Source organism: Spinacia oleracea, chromosome 5, assembly GCF_020520425.1.
Source record: "Spinacia oleracea cultivar Varoflay chromosome 5, BTI_SOV_V1, whole genome shotgun sequence".
In the NCBI taxonomy this organism is placed as follows: Eukaryota; Viridiplantae; Streptophyta; class Magnoliopsida; order Caryophyllales; family Amaranthaceae; genus Spinacia; species Spinacia oleracea.
In genome coordinates, this window is record NC_079491.1 from 19,951,600 (window position 1) to 19,974,553 (window position 22,954).

At 36.1% G+C, this 22,954-nt stretch overlaps 1 protein-coding gene and 1 long non-coding RNA gene across 4 annotated transcripts; both read right to left on the reverse strand.

Moving 5' to 3' along the window:
• Positions 1-1,778: 1,778 nt before the first annotated feature.
• LOC110799781 (uncharacterized) lies at positions 1,779-17,943 on the reverse strand. 3 transcript variants are annotated; one of them, XM_022005051.2, is made up of 9 exons: positions 17,796-17,943; positions 17,112-17,553; positions 16,842-16,923; positions 16,148-16,223; positions 15,027-15,107; positions 11,723-11,859; positions 9,680-9,929; positions 7,279-7,342; positions 1,779-2,603 (listed from the first exon to the last, which is right to left on the reverse strand). In XM_022005051.2, exons 2-9 carry the CDS (start codon positions 17,512-17,514, stop codon positions 1,984-1,986), a joined length of 1,713 nt encoding a protein of 570 aa, XP_021860743.1. In that variant the 5' UTR covers positions 17,515-17,553; positions 17,796-17,943; the 3' UTR covers positions 1,779-1,983. The 3 variants fall into 3 exon arrangements, with proteins under 3 accessions (XP_021860743.1, XP_021860741.1, XP_021860742.1); XM_022005049.2 differs by having other exon boundaries at positions 17,774-17,930; XM_022005050.2 differs by having other exon boundaries at positions 17,657-17,841.
• Positions 17,944-19,212: 1,269 nt separating this feature from the next.
• Positions 19,213-21,959, reverse strand: LOC130460685 (uncharacterized). Its single transcript, XR_008920666.1, has 4 exons — positions 21,617-21,959; positions 21,245-21,520; positions 20,380-20,444; positions 19,213-19,416 (listed from the first exon to the last, which is right to left on the reverse strand). It is a non-coding gene; the product is annotated as an uncharacterized lncRNA (long non-coding RNA).
• Positions 21,960-22,954: the final 995 nt, after the last annotated feature.

Consider the following 22,954-nt stretch of genomic DNA (forward strand, 5'->3'; position numbering starts at 1 on the left):
TATAAGTTTAATTAGGGATAATAAGTTTAAAGTTCTATATATACTCCCCCACTTTATTTTCATTTATTTTTGGGTTAATTATAAGACTATTTATGTAATTCTATGCACCTTGAATGATAAGGTGTAGAAATTTTAACACACTTTAAATTATTATAATTATTTGATAAACACCTTTTAAGAAAAATTTAAGGTATATAAATGGACTTAACTTACATGGTGGCATGGTGCTATATCAATTTAAGGACCTTTTATTTTCCATTTCATCCATGTATGCTTTCCTATTTTCATTATCAAAAATTATAATTTAAAAAAATTCAATTCCTTTGGGGCCTTTTGGTTCGCAAGGGGTAAACAGAATGGAATCAAGAATGGGATAGAAGGTGAATGGAAATCATTCCCTTTAATGTAAAAAGTTGTCTGGGAGGCTTCTATTTATTTTTCATTCATCTTCTCTCTCACCACTTTTCCTGTCGCCGACCGCCTCCACTTCCCCTCCATCGCCGCCCCCTCCGTCTCCTTCTCTCCTCTGGCGTTGCCCCTCCCTCTCCTTCTCCCTCTGTCACCGCCGCCCCTCCCTTGCCCCATTCTCTTTACCCAATTTTATTTTTGGGTTACCCAAAAAAACCTTCTCAAAAACGTTGGGCAAAGGAAATGGTGAAACATGTCAAACAAACGACAACAAATGGAATGATATCAGTCCATTCCTTTTCCCTTTCCTGAATACCCCAACCAAACGGCCCCTAAATCTACTAAACAAATCAAATCATCTTACCAATTTCAGCGCACTATGACCTTTTTAATTTCAAAAAAGGGATCAGTGCCACCTGACTTGATGTTGTCAAGCATAGCTTAAGATAAGATAAATTTAGAGCTAATAAATTCATAGAAACATATGAATAATAATTTCAGAGTTGATAAATTTGTACTACATATATAACATAAGATAAGTGAAAATCAAATAAATAAAGCGCGCACCGTGTGCTAGTATGGGAAAAAGGGTAGAGGAGAAGGGAAAACGTGGCTATTCCAGCTTCTATGGTTGTGTTCCCTAGTGGGACCCAAATCACCCAATGGTAGAGGGATAATACAAAGGTATTGAACTGTGGTTTGGTTGGGGATGACAAAGGCTTCCCTCTTTCATTCCCCTCAGATTATCCACCATGACAGGTAGGTTGTCCAATATCATCCCACCAAATGTACAGTGATTGGGATTTTTTTTCTTTTGGGATTTTGGATGAGATAAATCATAAATGAGATTATGAAAGCAAATTAATACACACATCATTAAGGACTACATTACACATTGTCTTTAGACACTTCCCTACCTACCTTTCTCTATAAGACTATAGTGTTACTGCTGTTGATTATGCTATTGTCTTCCATTTTGTTTTTAGATGATGGATTCCCCATTGATTGTCGAATACGACATCCGTGGCTAATCCGGGAATCTCGAAACATGTTTGCAGTCTAAATACGGAGTAAATGTTACATGTATCTTGATAAAACACTTCTTAGTGAAAATTTCAAAGTGTTGCAAGTATTTTGAAGCCTATGGACAATTGCCATAGCAGCGTTAGCACCACAAGGTTTCATACTTTATAAGAATATTATAAAAATAAATAGAAAAAAAAAAAGTGATAATTATGAAAAGAAAGAAAAGAGTGCAAAGTTGTGAGTTTCCTTATCAGCCTGATGGCCTGAACCTGAAACTCAAAATGTCATCTCAACTACCAAGTATGATGGAATATTTGCTAAAGAAAAACTAAGTGAAGTTCATGTGGGCGTTGAATGTCAAATTCAACCATGAAAATTTTGGATTAACTTTGAATGATACATTGATACCTTGGAGCATTATGGATCTTTGAATAAAGCTATGTAAACATAACGATGGTACAACAAATCCAAAATAAGCTGAAAGACACAACTTTATACAATTTGTGATGTGATGTGGTCTAGATGTCTAATTGTTGAAGTTAATGCAGCTCATCGCCCACTTCGGTGACGATATTTATCCTCTCGATTACTACCTCTTGAAGAATAATCAGGTTGATCGCCTCTGCTTCCATCTGAATCATTGTTGTGGTCTGAAAAGCGTCTACTTGAGTTATACGAATATGAACTGTATAGTCGGTTAGCCAAGGGATCTTCTGAATCCGGATTATCATTTCTACCTCTATCAGCTGTAGATCTTCCAGAATTAGGACTTCTAGGTGCAGGAACATTCTTTCTTGAGCTGTGGGATGGAGGACTGAAGTCATGATCACCATACCTCTGTGTATACCTTGAAGGACCTCTATCAAAGTCAAAAGAGTCATTGTCCTTAAAATCTCGGTTATTATGCTCTCTATGACGTCCCCTATTATAAGATTCTGAGTGAAAACCGCCACCATTTCTATGACGATCAGAATTTGAAGGTCTAGCTGCCCAAACTCTTTCATCAGCATCATTTGGGATTGGTGCATTCATACCAGGAAACTCTACACTCTTTTTCTGTGGAGTTTCAACTACTTCTGCTTCTAGAATTTCACCCTCCTCTTTATCCTCTTTAATTTCTTCATCAGCAAAGATGGTAATTCCAGAAGGCACATCCTCATCTTCCAGCTCTGAAATTCAACAAGTCCACAAATTATCAGCGTGAAAAGGTAAAAGAGTAGATCAAGCAAGCAAAATAATACTTCGTATGTGATAAAGAAAAAAAATGCAAGTATAGATTCCCATTACCCTGCATTCTAACTCATGAAAATCATTCCTGTATTGGATATGCAGTAGAATTATGACCTCAAAGAAAGTTTGAGCATCACACAAGCAGACTAGCATTCAGTGACCAGACATGATCTACTACGATTTACACACTTTTAAATAATTTGGACAGTTTTGAAGTAGAAGAAAATATCTCTTAAACAAGCAGTGATATAGACAATCCCACAAAATTTTCTTTCCCAGTTGTGAGGTCCAATTCTCAATGTACGACTCACAAGTGGAACATGCAACAAAAGAAAAAGAGTGTTAAAATCATTGTGGACTTCGCGTATCACCTGCAATGATGTATTTTTTAAAATAGTAGGACATATAACAAATACACAAACAAACAAAAGGCAAGGAATTAGAGGGGGGAAAGTTGTTCTTCCCCCTTCACCAGCAAGTGTCTTAAAAAAATGAAAACAAAATCAAGAAGATGTTACGCATTTGCGTAGATATTTAAAATTAATAGTACTAGTTCACTTGAATTGTAAGTGACATTTCTTCTTGAAATATTGTCAGGGGGGGGGGAGAATTCAATATGAACAGTCAGAAGAACACAGAGGAGCTATAGATCCATGGAGGGAATGTGAATTACAAAAAGCCACATCATTACAGACTTCTTCAGAATTGACGATAATTATACAGAAATACTTTAAACCAAATACGAGTGTTGATAGTTTGTTGCAGTAGTACTGCTGAATGCTGGATCCAAACTATATTTTTCATTCCTATCAAATTAAACAATGACCAATTGACCATACTTATTTCAGAAGTACCATGGGTCAAGAGTAAATTACGTTTCTTGTAACTTGTCATGAAATTACTAAAGTGGTCTATAAACCATTAAATTGTGCATCATTGGTATTGGTGGGGACCTAAAGTATTGAAGAATCTGGTTGGGAATCCTAAAGACAAAGAACAAATTACACCAACCCTGTGTTGGGTTTCATCAACCCTGTCTGAAGTGAGGTGGAAACCACAAACTTACAGAGCATTGCCGTTATTCTTGTTAAATTCAATGATTCATCTTTTAAAGAAACCGTCTTATTTATTACTACGTAATTTTTTGCAACGCCACCTCACTACATTTTTTAAAAAAATACATGATTTGACAACAAAGAATCAGATGTTAGGACATTTTTTAATCATATTGAACCACCCTTTCCAGATTGTAATGAAATTCAGATGTATTTTCAGCTTTCAAAACACCATAAAGTAGAAGAAACCCAAAAGTTGACTTTTCGCAGGCCAAAAAAACCTTAGGTGGAAGGTGGAAAACAATGCTCTCTGCCCTTTCGTGCCAATATCTTTGATTAGGCACCAATATAAAATGGCACTGTAAAAGCATCCCTGTCAAAGCATATTATACACATGAAACACATCTGACCCACTAGTCCAAATAATTATCATTTTCTTATTAAAACTAAACGAGTTTACGGCTTTAAGCACTAGAAAAATGTCAACATGCTTTTCAGACAATTCTAAAATATATCCTGTTATAACCAAACACGTGCCACGAACGATTAGGAACAAACCCTACAAATACAATGTTGAACAAATAGCAAAAACAATAATAAAGACACAAGTGTTTGTGAGGAAATTTAGATTTTCTCCCCTCAAATATTATCATATTATTAAGTTCCTGCAAAATAATACAATAACCCCTCAATTGATGATTCCTCTCACCAATGTAATTTCCCTCTTCTTTTCTAGCTAGGCCTAACTCCCTTTTATAGGCTAAACTAGAAACCCTCGTCTACTAGAATCATGCTAGCTCCCCAAGTCTAAATAATTCTAGAGATTGCTACATAACAAAATATATCTAGTTTCCTAATTATAATATAGGTTAAACTAGAAAACCAAATAATTAACAAACTAAACAATTTGTCAAACCCAAAAGAATTGTATAGTTGCCTAAATTTGCTTGTTACACGTGATATCCAAGAGTGATGTTTAGTTAGGACTCTAATAAGGAAATCAACCTATGCTAAAAATCTTCTCGCACCTCCACTTGACAGCTTGTCCGATGATTTAGTATATGTTTACAAACCGAGCTTTGACTCCAAACCCCAACACGAGCTATCATTGGTTTAATTAAGTTTTGTCTATTTCCTAACATATCCCAAACTTCCTACAACAGTAATGATACGTTGTCTTCCACAATTGGTTACCTTCCCAGGATTTCATAGCTACTTCTATTTCTACTTCAAAAAAAAGTCTGGAAAGCCAATAAATAGAATGAACACATCATACCAAATTTCAACTGAACTTGAAAGCTAAAAGTTCCATCTATTAAGGTTCTGTGGAATGCAACAGATCTCCCTAATTGATAGAAACAATATAGGCAACCATCAAGAAAAAGGTTTCATTCAAGGACAATACAATTTTTGCATGTTTTACATTAATATCTAACAAAATGTCACTCCCATAGTCATGTGTCGTATTTAAATTCTTCTCGGAAAAAGAAAATTAGCTATGTAACTCGGACTCTTCATTTTACCTCAAGTACCCGTGTCGGATTCTCGACACCAAGACATGGATACGGACACTCCGACACTTCATTTTCGACTAAAATCATGGCAAATTTTCACAATTTAGCCGAGTCGTGACACGTACTCGTGTCCAACACTAGTACCGAGTTCAAGCCACATAGAAAATTAGGATAAAACAATGACAATGAACTTGAAACTCCAGTGCTGGATTATTCTCGATATTTACACTTAATCAAACAGATGTTACAAAAGGCTAGGAATACTTTATTAGAGAATAATCAACTGATTCGACTTATTAGGTCTCAAACGGAGTTACTAACTAATTCTGGCGTAATACTTTAACAAACGGACTAATATTTAATACTAACGTGCCTAATCAAAGTATCAGACAAATTAAGCTAAACCAAACTGAAAATCGTAAATTTGGGCGAATAAGCTTCCTACCGACTGTAACAAGTTTTAGAGTAAACTCTAAGAAGTTTTCTTTAAGAGTCTCACCTGACTTTCTAAAACCACCGTCAGCAAAGCCAGTGATCTCTCACAATAAGACCGCTTTGTATGGCTTTTAATAACTTCCAACAGCTTAGTTGTTGACCTTCCATGATGTCTCTTAGGGATGACTACCTAAATGAAGTCAAGCCAAAATAAAACTAAAGTGTCCTAGGCTTGGGATGGATGGAAACCAATTATTATAGAAAGAGCGTTTTCGATTCCAAAATCCTGGACTTTGTCAACCATTTTATAGTGTCTTCTGGAAAACCAATGGGCTGTGTGCTCCTTTTGGCTCACCGGATGGGGAGGTCAGTTGAGACTTGAGAGTAAAAATAGGATAAAGGTAAAAGTAAAAAGAGAGACAATCATTTCTTATCTCTTAATCTTATCTGTAGATGTAATTAATCCGATGGCCTTAAATCCTTCTCTTTTTCATGATACAAAAAGTAGTTTCTCCGAACAATAGAAAGAGTAGCCAGAGAATCACTAAACAAATGTACAAGTTAGCCCAATTCCTCCATATCTCCCAAATAAATTGTTTTTGAAAGCACCAAATGCCTTAGCCCACAAAGACGCTTAAAAAATTGCTCTGCCCCATAATATGACACACACGAAATAACAACTCCTGAAATATACTTCCAGACATACAACCCACATGATTGCCATCACAGTATTTTGCCAAAGCAACTTCTCATCCTTCGCCATTCCAAACCCTACAACGGGATTCGGCAACCAATCTTTTATATTCAAAGGGAAAACCCAAGCCTCTTCATGCATACCATTACCAAAGGTGGAGTTCTGCGCAGATAACATGGTATCTCAAGTAAAACATGTGGGCATGACTCACTATTAGCTCAGCAAACAAACAAATGTCACGTGAAATTGCCATCCCCGGCCTACTCTTTTGGAGCATTTCATCAATCTTTCACAAAGCTAACACCCGCAGAAATGCTCTTACCTTAAGAGGAACTTTTGCCTTCCAGAAAAGTTTGCTAATGGAAGAGAGGGATATTTTGGGGGTCAAATCGGTCAACTCAAGAAACTACAGAAGGATTTACATGAAAATACCCCAGAAGAATCTCACACTCTTGAATCCCCAAAATCCATTAACTGAATAGCCAAGAGATCACACATAGAAGCAAACTCCTCATCCTTACAATACCCATGTTGATTTCAGTCTCTAACACTTCTTTGGTATTTCAGTAAAAGAGGCTTTGATGAAACAAAGGTCAACTCGCGATTGCTTCTTTTCAGAAGACAATAAACAATGTGCATATAATAGGCAGATCTTCCCATGCATGCACTTTAATACTCACTGAATTTGTATTCTCATAATTTATTAACAGAAGTAGAAGACACCCACACACACACACAAAAAAAGAGAGAAAAAAGTAAACCAAGGCGAAGGAAAATCAAAGATGGGAGAAACAAGCATTTCTGCACTAGAGCTACATGCCAGGAAATTTATCCACCAACCACAATCCAAGTAAGTGACGAATGAAGGAAAACAAGCAGCTTCTAAATATTAAAACGCATTCGGAAATTCACTTACCTAAGTATCCTGGAGGATAACCAATCTCTCTCATCCTATTAAGCCAAGGGGGTGGATCAAACTCCTGTTAACAGACATAAAAATAAGTAATGAAAATTGCAATGAGTATTAAGCCAACTAAAGGCAGCAAAATATAGGGAAGTTCAAAAAACTAGTAACACTGCTACAAACGTTTTTAGAGCTATTTCGTTGATACTGTACAGGAATATAACAATTAACTAAGTAATTAGAATTACACTTTTACAGGCTCCTGTAGAAGTTGTTCGGAAATACAGCAAGTCGGTAAATGAATTCAAGTTACCCAATATTGAGTCAACGTCGTGAAAATTGAGAAAGATGATTGGATTAATGATGATTCATCAACAATAGAGGTTCAGGTGCAAACCCTATGTCAATTTGAAAAATGGCACTATATGACTTTCATAAAGAAGAAAACAAAGTTAAATAATGACCCTTTTAAAACTGAGACTGACATTCATAAAATGACAAAAACGTCATAAATGGCACATACATGTCATAAAATTATAGCCTTACTTGAAAATGATATAGAACTTCAATAAAATGACATTTGTAAAAATATAGAATGTCATAAAATGACACTTATGAAAGCACATACTTCTTCTGTTCCAATATTATTGCACCATGTCAATTTTTCCCGAAAAATTTAGGTAGTAGGTAAAAGGAAAAAAATACAAACTTGCCCATGGGATTGCAAGCAGTAAATAAATCAACAAGTGTTAAGATGCAAAGGTATATTTTATATCTTAAATGGAAATGGTGCAATATTTGTGAAGCTTCCTTAAAAGGTAAATGGTGCAATAATATTGGAACGGAGGAAGTACTTGAAAATTTTATTTTTTTTAAAAGAATACTTAAAATGACACCTCTGCAGGTGACACAAAACCCTTTAAATGTGACACCTACTTTAGAAGGATTACTAGATAAGAGATTCAGGTGGCATACATACCTTCCCAATTGCATCAGTTAGTCTCTTAATCTTGCTTTAAAAATGGTATTTACATTATTATTTTTTTCCATCAACTTCGAAAAATTAAAGATACTCAGCCAGATCTATTTACATGGAGTTGATTTCACGTATTGAGAAAGGTAATGGCAGTGGTATGTAACTCACTAGTTTGGCTTCTAGAGATAACTTGTGGGCCCTTATGATGGATGCTGGTAGTGGTGGTTTTACTGATCAAGTGTATCCGTATTTTGTCAACAAGATACGTGCATTTCCAGCAGTTTAATGGAGCTTGTAAAGCGCATACTATATGTCAGACATCTATAACTGATTTGATATTGATATATCCTTGTCAGGCATCTTTTTCCTTCTCTAATATTTCCGACATCAACTTTCTCGAGAGTTTGCGTATTTGAGGAAACAATATTTAAAATTATGTTTTAGGGTGAGGGACTGAAAAGAGATATACTGCTTATTCATTTTAGCGCTAACCCGTGTAAATATATCTTAATGGGCATTATTTTGAAGGGTATAAGTTTTAGTATTTCATCTTGTTTCATTTCCAAAGAGTTTTGTGTCTACTTTACAAGTGTGATTTATCGAGTATTCTGTGCCATATCTCAAATATAAGGATCACATTTTTATAATTATCATTTTATGACGTTTTGTACTTGGGTGTCGTTTCTATAGCATTCTGCAACAGTTTTCAAGAACAAGGATGCCACTTTAATAACTTGTCATTTTAATTGCTTTCCTATGTCTTCTTTCAAAACTTGAATATATAACATTAAGTCATTTTATAGTGTTTATGGGTGTAATGATAGTTTTACAAGTGTCACTTTTCAAGTGTAATATGTCTGTATTCATTTTCACAAGTATATGGCGTTTTTTCCCCAAAGGGCCACATATCTAGGACAAGCTCAAAGAAGAATAGCATAAAACTAGTTCCACTCCGTTATAGAAATTCTTTTAATAAAAATGTATGGTTCCTACTTCCTAGAGTGAGAAATGGTATACAAGGGCTCAGGGAGCCACCGACTATACAGAAAATAGAGATCCTCACGGCTGAAAGCCAAGCACACTACCACCCATCTCTTCTGAATAAACCCTTTTTCAGCAGCTAACACCCCCCCCCCCCCCCACCACACACAAACCCCCAAAAAATGGGAAAAAGAAAAGGAAGGAAAGACATCAGAAAACCAACCAACTAGATAGAATCATAGAACTAGCAATAACAGAAAAGACAAACTAAGACAAAGAAAATTTAATGATAACCACTGCTTTACATCTAGTTACTAATTAGTTTATGTAATCAGCAATTAAAGCATAAAAAGGGGATAACATCAACAAACTAGCATTTACACATTCCACCAAACCAGACAAAAAATATAGATCTTTGAACAGCAACACACAACAGTTAACTAGGATATTTCTTACCCCAAGACCCAAAAGTCGCCTTGTTTCTTCATTAAGAACACCAGGTTTTAATCCCTGGTACTTTCCCCCAGGGGAGTCCTGATAATATCTAGCAGGATTGCGCATTCCAGCTGTCTGATTACGCTTGGACTTGAGCTGCTTGCGAGAGTTATTAACAGCAGCGTTGTTCCGAGGCTTTGAACATTCCTTGAGAGAATGGCTGTATGAACCACAATTGAAACAGCGGGGGGCATCCAGTAGCTCCAGTCCCCTAGAATCAAACAAAGAAAGCATAAGGCTACAACATCATTAAATAGATATATCACGAAGTACCATATACAATGCGAAGATGCTAATGAAAAATGTATGCCTCATACGCCGTATTGAATAAGAAACAAAAAAGACGAACAACTGGAATTATGTGTGATTTTTTGAGACAAATTTTATTTTTATGTGATGTTTATGCCAACACCTCTTTAAATATTTTGATATTTTCCATTGTCCTAAACTTGATACAAATTATATCTTAATTGTTATAAGATCTTAACACAAAATAAATTTCTTTTTTCTTCAGAAAAGAAATATATTAAAATTGATGATAAACAAAGTTTACTCAAAACTTAATTGCATTATAAAATTTAAAAGAGGGATAGAGAAAATAAAGCATGGTGATATTGAAAGATGATAAGCATGTTGAAATGAATTGTGAAATGAGTTTTCTGAAATACGGTGCCTTGATCTAGTTTGTTTTTTTACTTTTTCTGTTTTCATATGGTCAAATGCTGAATGGCTTTTGAGCTGGCTGAAGTTCAGCCAGCATGAGAAACTAGTTTGACTAGCTTTTTTTAATGGAGATTAGGGATGTTTGGTAAATGGCTTTTCGGAGAGTTTTTTGTTGACTTTTGGCTTTTTACGTGGTTAAACACCCAAAGAACATGTTTAGTAAATGGAATTTTAGCTAGCATGAAGGAACAGGGCTGGCTTTTCATCCAAAACGAAAAGGCTGGTGTGAGCAGCTTTTGGAAATGCCAATTGGCTTTTATCAAAAAAGTTAGTCATTTTACATAGAACACCAAGCTGATTATACCAAACATCTTTAATAACAAAACTGTCATTTCCAAAATGTTGCATTGTCGGTCAATTTGCATCGCAGATGTTACTCCATAAAAGCTAACAGCTAATTTCACCTAAAATTCTCCATAGAGAGCTACCGTGCCTCAATAAACAGCAGGGAAAACCAGCCCAGTAAAACAGATTCTCTCACCACCACGCCAGTACGCCACCAAATATCTAAAATCAAATATTCTAAAATGTTGAATGCGCTGAATTGCACAAACACTTCTGGATAAACCAGGGAGTGGAATTGGTTTAATGTAAGTTAACAATGTCTTGTTAACCCAAAGGTGTTATCATTGCTGGAATGGATGGTTACCACAGATAATGTGCTTGAGAGAGGAATGTGTCTCCAAAAAGCTTTATCCTTTGTCATTAATGATCCTATTTTTCACCTCAGATTCTGTTTCTTGTAGGTCAAATCGTTTATTTGAAATGGTTGTGGATTACTCATAGACCTTGGAGTTTCATCGAGTTAAATTGACAAATGAAATTGAGAAATCCTATAGATAAGCTTCCAATAGCTTCCATTTATGAAGTTTGGAAGGAAACTTGATGGTTCTCAAGAAAAGTGTTACCTAATACTCTTCCCCCCCCCCCCCCCCCCCCCCCCCCCCCGCGAATTCGTAACATGTATATTGGTATGGTAGAATGCTTTTGGGCTAATTTAGCATAATTAGGTAGCAAATTGCTTCCGTTTCCCCGTTTCGCATATTAAAGCGCACCAAAAATTAGGTTACACTGCTCAAGAAGCACTAAAATATCATTTGAAGTATTATTTAATGGTACCAATTATTGATCTACAAACAGATTCATGCAAATATCCAACTTTCTAAAAACCATGACACAAAAGACTTGATAAAATAGCTGAGAAGGAACCCACAGTCATAGAGAGGAGCAAGGAAACTAAAAGCAGAAACAAAGAGTAACGAAAGAAAATAAAAGTGTTACCCTTCCAAGTTACTTAATCCATCAGATGAGATTGAACCCAATGCAAATCCACGGTCATAAAGAGGCACAGACGAATCCTCCACAGGCATAAAATCCTCGTTGTCTGGCTTTCTTATTTCATTCTCGATCCAGAAGCTCTACAATCAGATAAAAACTCTCAGAAAGCCCACACAATGCAGCACAAATTGAGAATAAATCAATACAACCACCCAGTTCAACACCATTGGCAAGCTCTAGCGAAGTATACATGTATACATCACCACTCGTCAATTATCATGATTTAAAATTGATAAAAAATAAAAAAAAAAAGTTTACGTTAGACCCTGTCACTTGAAAACTAAGAGTCAACCTTTTTATTCTATTTAAAAGGTGCCTTTATGCCAAATTTGGGTGCGACAGATATACATCACACTCATTATTATATGAGATGTCTAGTACATTGTAGACAGCTTACTTTGCACTAACGCCTTACAAAGAAGGGCGTGGAAAGAAAAGAAAAAGAAAAGAAATCAGATGCCATAGAACAATTATCCCTAAAAGGCATGGACTGCTTATCTATGAACCAAGAAATAACTCAGAAATCCAATAAGGATCTGTTATCTATTAAAACAAAATAAAAGGCATAGATATCCACATGCTTTCTTTTTTCTACCTATTTTTTAAATGACCATTCCCTCGCCGATGTCAAACTTTAGGACAATGTCTCCATATCCAAAATATTCAGAATTTTTGTGTTGGACAATAATCCATATCTGATACTAGTACCTGTATTAAACAGGCCTTCGCTTAGCGCTTTGGCTTCGGAGAACCTAGTCCTCCTCTGGTGTACATAAAGGCGCTACGCAAAGGCGCCTTATGTGTCATGGTCCGAATGTTGTGACACTGGATCCGTGCGGCGCGCTTCTACCTTTCGGCGGGCGCAAGCCTTGTGCGGATTGGGTATCTCAGGGCTCGCTGGGCACGGGCGAGTCTTTGATTAGAACGGGCACACTTGTGAACGCATAGCGGGCACAAGCGAGACCGAAGACGAGAATGTATTTGTTTTGGGAGACTTTGTTGAGTTTCGGGGGCTTTAGAACAAGCGCTAGCACAATATCTATAAAGGAATACACCAACACAAGTAATAAGCAAGGAAACTTTTGGGGGTAAGGAGTATTGGTGAATACTACCTAAAGAGGTTTATATTGAATAAGCTAAAAATTACCGGTAAACGCTGAATTGACATTCACATGATAATTTTATCTAAAGCCTAGAAACCTATTAGAAAAGTCCTAGAAATCTTAATAAGCAAAATACAAGTAAAGAAAAGTTGGATTCTAACATTATGAGCCGTGCACCTTTTTGTTCTAGGTGAGAAGATTTTGATGAGGAACGCTTAGGTGCACTGAGGCTCACCCTCAAGCACACAACTTTCTTGTTTCACCAAATTTTTACTAGCTTATTAAGTACACCTCGCTAGAATGAGGCGCACTGAGGCCTGCCCCAATGCAGCCAGAAATCTCTATCGCCTTGGTGCGCTTAAGCCTTTTTATACATTGGTCACCTCACGCCTTTTAAAACTCAGAATCGCTTATCCTTGAGCCATTTAATCAATCACTGTGTGTTTCTTGCACCTCGAGAGTTTAGACACTCCAAACAATAAAGGGACCAAATGAGTGACGTGCGATAGAAGCTAGAAATAACAAAAGGAGGTGAGTCAAGTGACATTATTGGTTTCACAAACCATGTTCAATAGGTCAATCTAGAGCTTGCAAAATTTATTACAATAAGTACAATAGTGGAGGAAGGCCCGAACGAGGAAGCAACAACATATTTTGACATGAATACTTCCAAAGTTCATCCGTTCAGGTGAGAAATCAAATAAAATTCCAAGTTCTGCTATATCAGTTAAAAAACTTTCCCTTTTGTCACATGAATGATCTAGAGGCTCGCACGTATTTAACTCCTACACCAATCCTATAGCTTTCTGTAAACTTGGCACTAATTTTATTTTATTGCCTGAACTAACAAAACTACTTCTCCCTCTTATTGTAATACTGACTGGCCTTGGCACCAAAAAGAAGAATAACTAGTTAGAAGTCCTCTTGAGTAACTAGACTTGCCATACTTCAGCACACTCACATGCAATACTCCTTCTTTCATTGTCCAGATAATAATTCTCCTTTCTATTTTAAAGTTTTCAGGGTGGTTTTGCTAGTTTCTTCGACATCAATAATGTGGCTCGCCTACTAGAGGCCAGCGCTCATGAGCACTGGGAGAACGGCTTGGGAACGCACCAATTTAAAGTCAACTACTCATTCACAATGTATCTATTTATCTCAGCAACTCAAGTAAAGAATACTACCTTTATCCATCAAAAAGTATCAAAAATATTGATGAGCAATACAAGGGTAAAAACCTTCACTTCGAAAAGCAGATCCCACTCAATCTTTTACTACACCAGTGTAGTGTACATTGTACTCTCTCGACCAAGTCATCTATGCATCTACAAGTCTTATGGCCTTATGGGCATCCTAGACACCTAGCATAGAGGTCAAGATAATTTAAAATAAGAACCATGGTTAAACTCTTTGCCATGAACCATTTCACCTTAAAGAATAGTTACAATACATGTATGTCTCAGTTTAGCCTGATAAATAGTTACAATACATACAGGTCTCAGTTTAGCCTGATAAATAGTTACAATACCATTTGACCTTAAAGAATAGGTGGGTGCCCCTCGAAATCCTGCTTGCGACCCGTCCATACCAACCCCCCACTAAAAGAAAATGGGGGGAGTAGCAAGGTGACGCCACACACGAACCCAAAAAAAAAAAGTTCTTCCCGAATTCCCGTAGTTTCAGGATTAACTATGATGTAAGAAAATGAGCAAGCCCCTATGCATTTTAATACATAATCTTTCATAAGCTCGGATACTAACTAAAATGTAGATGCATCCAAAAGAGACTACTAGTGGAGGAGATAACATGTAGCCACTCCAAACGTTTGAATGCAAGATAAATATATTAATGACTTAGTGTTAGTGTTACTTGAACAATCCCTGGAGTTTGTTTGGGACGTCTTGATGGAGGATAGGCCTCCATGAACCCCTACGGGTGTAATGTGTAATTCATTTTACTTTCTTTTTAATATATTGTTCCCGGCTTGCATCTAAAATATAACTATATTAATGGATCACATAGAATCCCTCTATCTTGGTCTTTTATAAAATATCTATCTAGAATCACCTCGCACATCTTCTTCTAAGGTCTCTTCTTCGAAGCAAATTGTTACCTTAAATCAAGAAGCAAAAATAGGCACTCACCACAACAGAAGTCCTTTCTGTGCCAATATCTAAAGCTGGAAAGTATGTTCCTTCCCCAGTTTCTGATCCTCCATATTGATCCTGTAATAAGTTGATGACATCCACAACATAAGTTTTCATAAACACATGAACTAAGGGAAACACACAAAGAAGACCAAGTCTAAGTTCGGCCCTATCTAAGAACTTCATTACTTATTTCACATCACATCAGACATTACCAGAAAAATTAGATCAAATCAGACAAAACAATCAGATAACAACAGCAAAGAACATCAGAACATATCAGGCCAGAAAGACCATATCAGCAAATATCCGATTAGATAAGGCCACATCAGAAAATATCAGCTTAGAACTCAATTTCTTACTGAAAAGATACTTTCTTTTCACTTTGAGCTGATTCTTTTAACAAAAAATGATCAACAATATCACTGTATATTTTCTCCTGCCTGGATTGAAAAATCCAACAGAAATTACAATATCCTCAATAGAAAGAAGAGAAATGAGTGAAGATATAATGATAATTCAAAAAGATTTAACTGTCGCACTTCATAGCAAGGGAGGTATCAATTATTGAACCAGTTCATCTGTGTGTAAATAATGATTATAAGTATAAAAAATTAAGCAAATCCCCCCCCCCCCCCGCCCCTCTTCTGCCACTTCACCATGTAACAAAGCAGTGTTGCTTTTTAACCCCCTCCCCCAAATAACAAACTAAAAAAACAAATAAACTTCATTTTAATTTTCTCCATGTTTTTATTCGCTCTAAGATGCTTTTATTTATAGCATTTCTACTCTACTAGTACTAACTCGCTAATCTTTCTCCTCAGGGATACTCTTAACTGAATTATACTGCACTAACTACAATGCACCTTCTCATTACAGTTCTCTTCCCTTGCTTTTATCTTAATAAACAACAGTGGAGATAATAAAATCCCAATGGTAGTAAGAAAAATAAGAACTGGCACAGAATTGTAAAATGCATGACAACAGCGGAAAAATTTCCTTGAAAGAGGGATATAATTAGCATACAAACAACAAATAGTGTATAAGAGGAAGAAACAACATGAGTGCAGATAGAGAAAGAGAGAAAAAATCCACAAGCTAGAGTGGTGAGAGCTTACTATATTTCCAGAAAGCTTTTGCACATGCCACTCTGACCACTCCCGTAGCACCTCCTCAAGTTTCAGTTTACTTTGTCTGAAACAAAACTAACCCATAAGACTCTAACCAACAAAAATGCAATCTAACAAAAACACAATTACGAGTTGTTCCATTTTACAGGTACAGATTTATGAGCAACACAGCACTCCCAAGATAAAATAGCCTTCAGTCCACAGTGAGTATGCTAATTTCTTTTTGGTATGAGGCAACGTCACCTTAGGACACTCTTTAGTAACTTATGCACTCGCAGACGAAGAAGTACCGGAACTCTCTGGTGACCTGCTGGCATTCTTATTCAGACCACAGTTTTCGAGACCATACCTCCGCCCTTAACCCATCCTTAGTAGTTGATTCTTTTACTGTTGTTACTATGCTAAAATATTTCGTCCGACTGTACCACATAAAATATGACCCATTGACTTACTAACTTACAGACTCTTAATATAAGTAGAAAACCCACTAGGTCGCTCGCTCGCTCCCTTTGGAAGGGAGGGATTTATATATTTCCTCATTTACTCACAACTTTCTTTTTCTTGGATCTTGGCTTCAACACATCCCAATCATCCCAAACCCACCCCACCCCACCCCCCCCCCCCCCCCCCACCCCCCCCTTCAAACCAATCAATATAAAACAAGCATCAATCTCAAACCAACCTTGACAAGCAGGAATATTTGACATGCACAGAAGGCTGCTGTTCATCAGATGTCACCCGCTTTCTCTTAACACCAGATATAGCTGGTATCTTAATTATGGATTACAAATCAGTGAACAAGGACAATATCCATAGGAATTACTAAGCAGTTATACCAACAACTCAATTATCAGCCAAAATTCTCATGAATAGCAAGTCTGAAATTAGCTAACAAATTACAAAAGCAACAAAGAAAAGCAAAGATTGTCGATAGCATAAAATAGTAGGATACAACCAACATTTGTCTGAGGGCAACTGTTCGAAAAATTTTGTTCGATCACGCAACCGTTCTCAGGTGGCTTAATAACATAATTACGTTCAGTTTCAGTAACAATTTCCTCCCCCACAGCACCATTTTCATCAGAAACAAGCTGGCCCTCTTCAATCTGGCCATCATTCTCACACCGTAAAGCTAAAAAACCCGAAACGCCGGTTTCAGTCGTTTCAATTATCTCCCCAGTAATCTCAGCCGTCTTCAAAATAAGCTGGCCTTCTTCAATTTCGGCATCACCTTCCATACTTTGCACCAAATTTACTCCATCTTGAATCCCCACTTTCTTATCAGCTTCATCCCCATGAATTTCATTGTCGGAATCTCCGCAAGAGGGTAGCTGGATTGTATCTTCTGCTTCCATTTCAACGAAGGAATAGCAATTTTATTACATCAAGAAAATCTGCAAATCAACAAAAAAAAAAAACATTTACTGTTATTTTGATGGCAGATTCCAACGATAAGCAAACGAATTGGAATATGACGATAAGTAGCGAAAAGTTTACAGAATCTCTGACAAGCACTTTTGTGACGAAATCACTGAATTTAGGTAGATTAGGGTTTAGATCGAGAAGCCTAGATCTGTAAATTGAGGAAATGAGTAATGAATTGGGGTTTAGTACCCTAAAATAGAAGTGAGATTACTGTTAGCGTTAGCGGCTTCCAATTGCCGGGAAAGAGGCGTCGGAGGAAGACAAGTTGACTGTGGTCGTACTCCTAGTTTTGTTCATGAATCCAGCAGATTTATTAGTACTCCGTTGCACGGTTTACGGACAGATATGTTCATTTAATTAGTGTTTTTCCCGGGTGATGTCCCGGTTAAAACGTATTTTCCGTTCGTTTTTAAATGACACAATTATTTAGCCACGTTTGTTTTTTTTGTTTTTTTTGTTGTTGTTCTACTACGAGGAGTTCCCATCGCCTTCGGCGCGTGAATTAATCTTCCGCGAGAGTTTACATGGGTAGCTCGATGGGCAGCATCCCTCCCAGTTTTTTTTCCATTCCCAAGGCTCGAACCCGAGACCTTGGTTAAGGAGCAAGAGACCCTTAACCACTCAACGTTTGTCAATGTATGATTTCAAACATTAATATCTTCCATTGTGGATAAGAAAAAATTATTAAAATTTGATATTTAAAAAGTACTTAATGAGACGAATCTAATAAAACCCCACACGACTATGTTTTTTCTTAAGCATAAATCACAAAAGGAAGTCAAATGAGCATGTATAAATAGTGTCAAAAACTCAATTGTGTCATATAAATAAGAACAGAGAAAGTAGAATACTATATTTTTTTTTGAAGGTAAGATGAAGTGCCCTACCGGTAAAGGAAACCCTCCCTCAAAGTGCTTCTAGTGGGGGAATTAAACCCCCAACCTTTTGGTTGGAAGGTGGAATCCTTTCCACTAGGCCAAGGCATTGCTTGGTACGTAGAATACTATATGAAATATTATTTTAAGCACTGTTTACATGTTGTGTGTTTTGGGTATGCGAGTTTGACAAAAAAAAAATTAATAACTATCCGAAAATAGCTTATTTCACTTGGATGTGGTGTGTTGTACGTAGTATCATGTTTTATTAATAGTGCTCTTCATCCTTTTGAGTTTTAGTATTTGTGAGTCATACATAATATCTAATTAATGTCTTGTACATATATAATCCTATTGAAATCTTCAATAAATGCAGAAGCTAAGAAGAAGGGAAGTAAACTTAAGCAGCCATAAACGGAGCTGCACAGAAGCTTGTATTAAAGAGAAGTTTTCTTATTACAGCTTTTAGGAAATATTCTGTGATAATCATTGATTGAGGCTTACTCCTAATATATATAGTAAGCTAGTACACAGCTGTACCAACCAATCATATTACAGGAAATAAAACAACTAGCCAATCATAAATATCCTAGTTGTCACAAACAGACAAACTAGCTGACAAGTAACAGAATCAGTGTAACACCCCGACAATTCTCTCTTTTCTAAAACAACATTTTAATATAAAACGTAGAGAATTATCAAGGCATTATCGCCCGTGTGAAAACGTAACGGCTTATTCAGAATTTCGCAGCGGAAAACATAAAACTAACTTTAGGTTTATAAATAATCGATTACATAGTTAATCCCAAAACCAATCAACTAACAAGTTTAAAGTCCAATTAAACAAACCCAAGTTATCATAGCAAATCAAAACTAAATACAAGCTCTCTATTCCCGATCCCAATGATGCAACATCTTCAAACCTGCAGATGGACAATGCTTATTGATCCTTAGAGACTGCTCACCAAAGATTGGGTCATCACAGGATCAATAAGGCATAACCATGATCAACATGCACAAGCAAAAGCACGTAATCAGCAAAGCTGAGTACTACATACTAAATCAATAATAATCCTAACATGATTCTATTAAACGAACAATCCTAACATGGTACTAAATAAAACATAAGCAAGGATAATCAAGATATATTGACTTGAAGACTATACTTGACTGAACTAGACCTTTGTATCATTAACATTATTTTAATTGAAATAGTCAATGGACTGAGTTGTCTACTAGAAACTTCTTCTTCTTCACTAAGGAAGACGAGGTACGGGCGCGACTCCGTAAACCCCAATGACCTGCGATATCGAGGGACTTTTAAATAAAAATAGAACCGGTGATCAATCCGGCCCCAGAAAAAGCCATAGGCTACCCATGACCCCAACTCCTGATTGTCCGTCACTTTAGACGTGCACAGTCTAAAGCTATTGCTACTCATTTTCACTTTACATGACTTAACTTTTAATACTTGGTTATGACTCATCAAACATAAATATTATATTCAACAAGTAAACACAACTTCTTTTATCTTTGAATTAAACCAGTGATCACAACGTTCAACCAAGAGCCAATTCCAACTATTTTAATCCTTTCTTTATCCATATTTAAAAACCTTTATTAGGTATAAGGTTCAACTACCAAACAAGGTCCTCGGCCCTTATAAGGTAGTGAAAATCTAAAGAGGAACAACGATCAATAAAGATCTAAACCAATATTAAATAATATAAAGTTCCACAAAACCAACATGCTTGCATCAATATTCCATGCTAACATGATTCAATTCTTATAAATAAAGTCCTATGCTCAACGCATTAATTCAACGACATTGAACATGAAATTCCAACATAAACAAGTTCATAAATATATTCATCATATTCTCAATACAACACACATCCAAGCACACAGGTATGTACGTACCTTGTGTAAACAAACTGGTAGGCCACTTTAACGAATTCAAAAGTCACCCACAAAGAATTCTCCGCCTATAATAATCAAGAAACGTACCCAAATCAATTCCTAATCATTGGCAACCATAACAAAGCATTCTAAATGCATCCCAAACATATTTAGAACATTCCCCAATATCAAAACTTAAACCTTTGATTTCCTAGCATCATAATTATTGAATTAGTGATTGAAATTCGTTGAAAACTCTTTGCAAACATCGTACTTTAAATTTTCAGCAATATAACTAATTTCAAACTACTCCAAAACATAATTAACATTCTTAGAATCATACAAATAATAGCTTTAATAATATATAGTCATTCTATTATGATTTAATCATTAAAAACCTTAAAAATTCACACTTTAATAATTAAAAACTCTTATTTCAATTCAATTATGTAATCTGAAAATTAAATTATTAATTAAGCATAGTATATAATCTGAAAATCTAACTTAATCATAAAAACTTATAATTTATATTCACGAAACATGAATTAAATTAATAAAACTTAATTAAAACCCTAATTTAAACGTAATTAACAAATCTGAAAATAATTAAATTAATTTCGACAACATATAATCTGAGAATTAGTAATTAAATCTTAAAAATCATAAATTTATTAAATCAAATCATGAATTAAATCACTAAACTAATTTAAACCCTAACTTATGTATTAATCAACCAAAACTGAAAATAATTAATTTATAATATCAATACCAAATCTGAAAATTATAATTTAATTATAAAGATTAATAGTTTAATTCTAGAAACATAAACAAAAATCAATAAACTTAATTAAAACATTTAAATAACTTAGGGTTTAAGAAAGTCAACCAAAAGGGGAGGAGGAGTGCTGGCCGGCGGTGACTAGGGCACGGCGGGGACAGCGGCGGCTAGCAGAGGTGGCGCTGGTCGGGTCAGGTGTCGGCACGGGTGGTTGCTGGTGGTTGATGGTCGAACCAAAAGCACTGCGATTAGGGGGGAGAGAGTGGAAACCGAATCCAAGGAGGAGGAGGGGGAGTTGCCGGCTTGGACAGGCGCTGCAGGTGGGCGGCGCAGCGTGGAGGGGAACGACGAGTGTAGAAGGCGGTGCTCGGTGGTTGTGCGTGGCTGCCACCAACAGAAACGAGTGAGGAGGAGAGCAATAAAACTAAGGAGAAGAAAGAAGGACGAAGCAAGAGAGGGAGAAGGGAGAAAGGAGATTACCGGCGGCTGGCGAGGGACGACGGTGGTCCGGCGTGGGTGGCTGGACGGCGGCGACAAGGGGAGCACTAAGGTGTGAGAGTTCACGTGAATTCTTGAAGAGGGTTTGAGGGTTTTTCTGCTTTTTCTTTTCACGTGAAGGAGAGGAGAGGATTGAGAGTTTTACATGAATTTGGAATATGGGTAAGGGATGTGGGTTTACTTATTTTGGGCTTTGCTAACTTGGGCTAGGATTAGAATTACGTTTGGTATTTGAATTCAACACCGCTTAAGATTGTTTTCTAATTTCAATCGTGTTTTCGTAATTCAAATTCTTTTCAACATCAAATTCTAAAATTATTTGAATTTCATAAACCGTTGAAATATTTAGAATATATTTAAATTAAATTAAATATACATTAAATATATAAATATAATAAAGTTCAAAAATCGTTAATTATTTAGAACGTACTTTAAATAAAATAAATATACGTTAATTATATACTTATTATTTAAATTAGTAAATTCTATTAAAATATAAATAACTATACGTTAAAATATATTAATAAAATTTATAAATTTACGGGGGATTACAATCTACCCCTCTTAAAAGAAGTTTCGTCCCGAAACTTGACACGAAATTTCCCACATTTTCCCCAAAAGCTTTTAACTTATTCTCACTAGAGAAGTACTTGTGCCACCTATGTGCACTCTTTTGCCAACTCAAAGCTGTTTGTGTTACTCATGAACACCTTTTCTTATGCGGAGAGTCTATTTGCTTTGCCTAAACTTGTAAAATTTTCTAAAATAAGCATACAAATGCATAAAAATGCCATAAAATAGGTAAAAAGCGCGAATTTCTATCGCATTCTACCCCCTTAAAGAAAACGAGTTACGCCCTCGTAACTCACCTCAGGGAATAGCTAACTAAAATTCTCTTTCGACGAATTCTATCCTCAAAATTCCTATTTCACTAAAACTACTAACTTTAGACTTTTCACAACAGATGACGAAACAAAAGAACAAATCACCACGAATTAAATAATGCTTAACTTGCGCGGAGTTAATAGAAAAATACCAGAATCTATATCGGTAGATCGTTCATTTTCATTCTGATTCATCATGTACAACTTTCCTGGAGCCTTATCCGGGTTGTTGTGATCATTTGCAGGCTTATTATAGTTTTCTTGATTGTTTTGTGCCCCTCCAGGCTTTGAATTTTGACCTCCAGACTGGTTAAACCTCACTTGGTTTCCACCTCCATTACTATTTTGTTCCTTTCTGTGCTTAGTGAAGCACTCATACTCTCTATGCCCCCTTTTCTGACAATAGTTGCAGGTCACTAATTCTCCTTTGCAGTTC

Excerpts from the sequence above, each read along its gene's own strand:
- LOC110799781 (XM_022005051.2), bottom strand. The coding sequence starts at position 17,514 with ATGGAAGCAGAAGATACAATCCAGCTACCCTCTTGCGGAGATTCCGAC. Across the intron at positions 15,108-16,147 it reads AAAAGCTTTCTGGAAATATA|GATCAATATGGAGGATCAGA; the intron begins GTAAGCTCTCAC and ends AACTTATTACAG. Across the intron at positions 2,604-7,278 it reads TTATCCTCCAGGATACTTAG|AGCTGGAAGATGAGGATGTG; the intron begins GTAAGTGAATTT and ends GTTGAATTTCAG.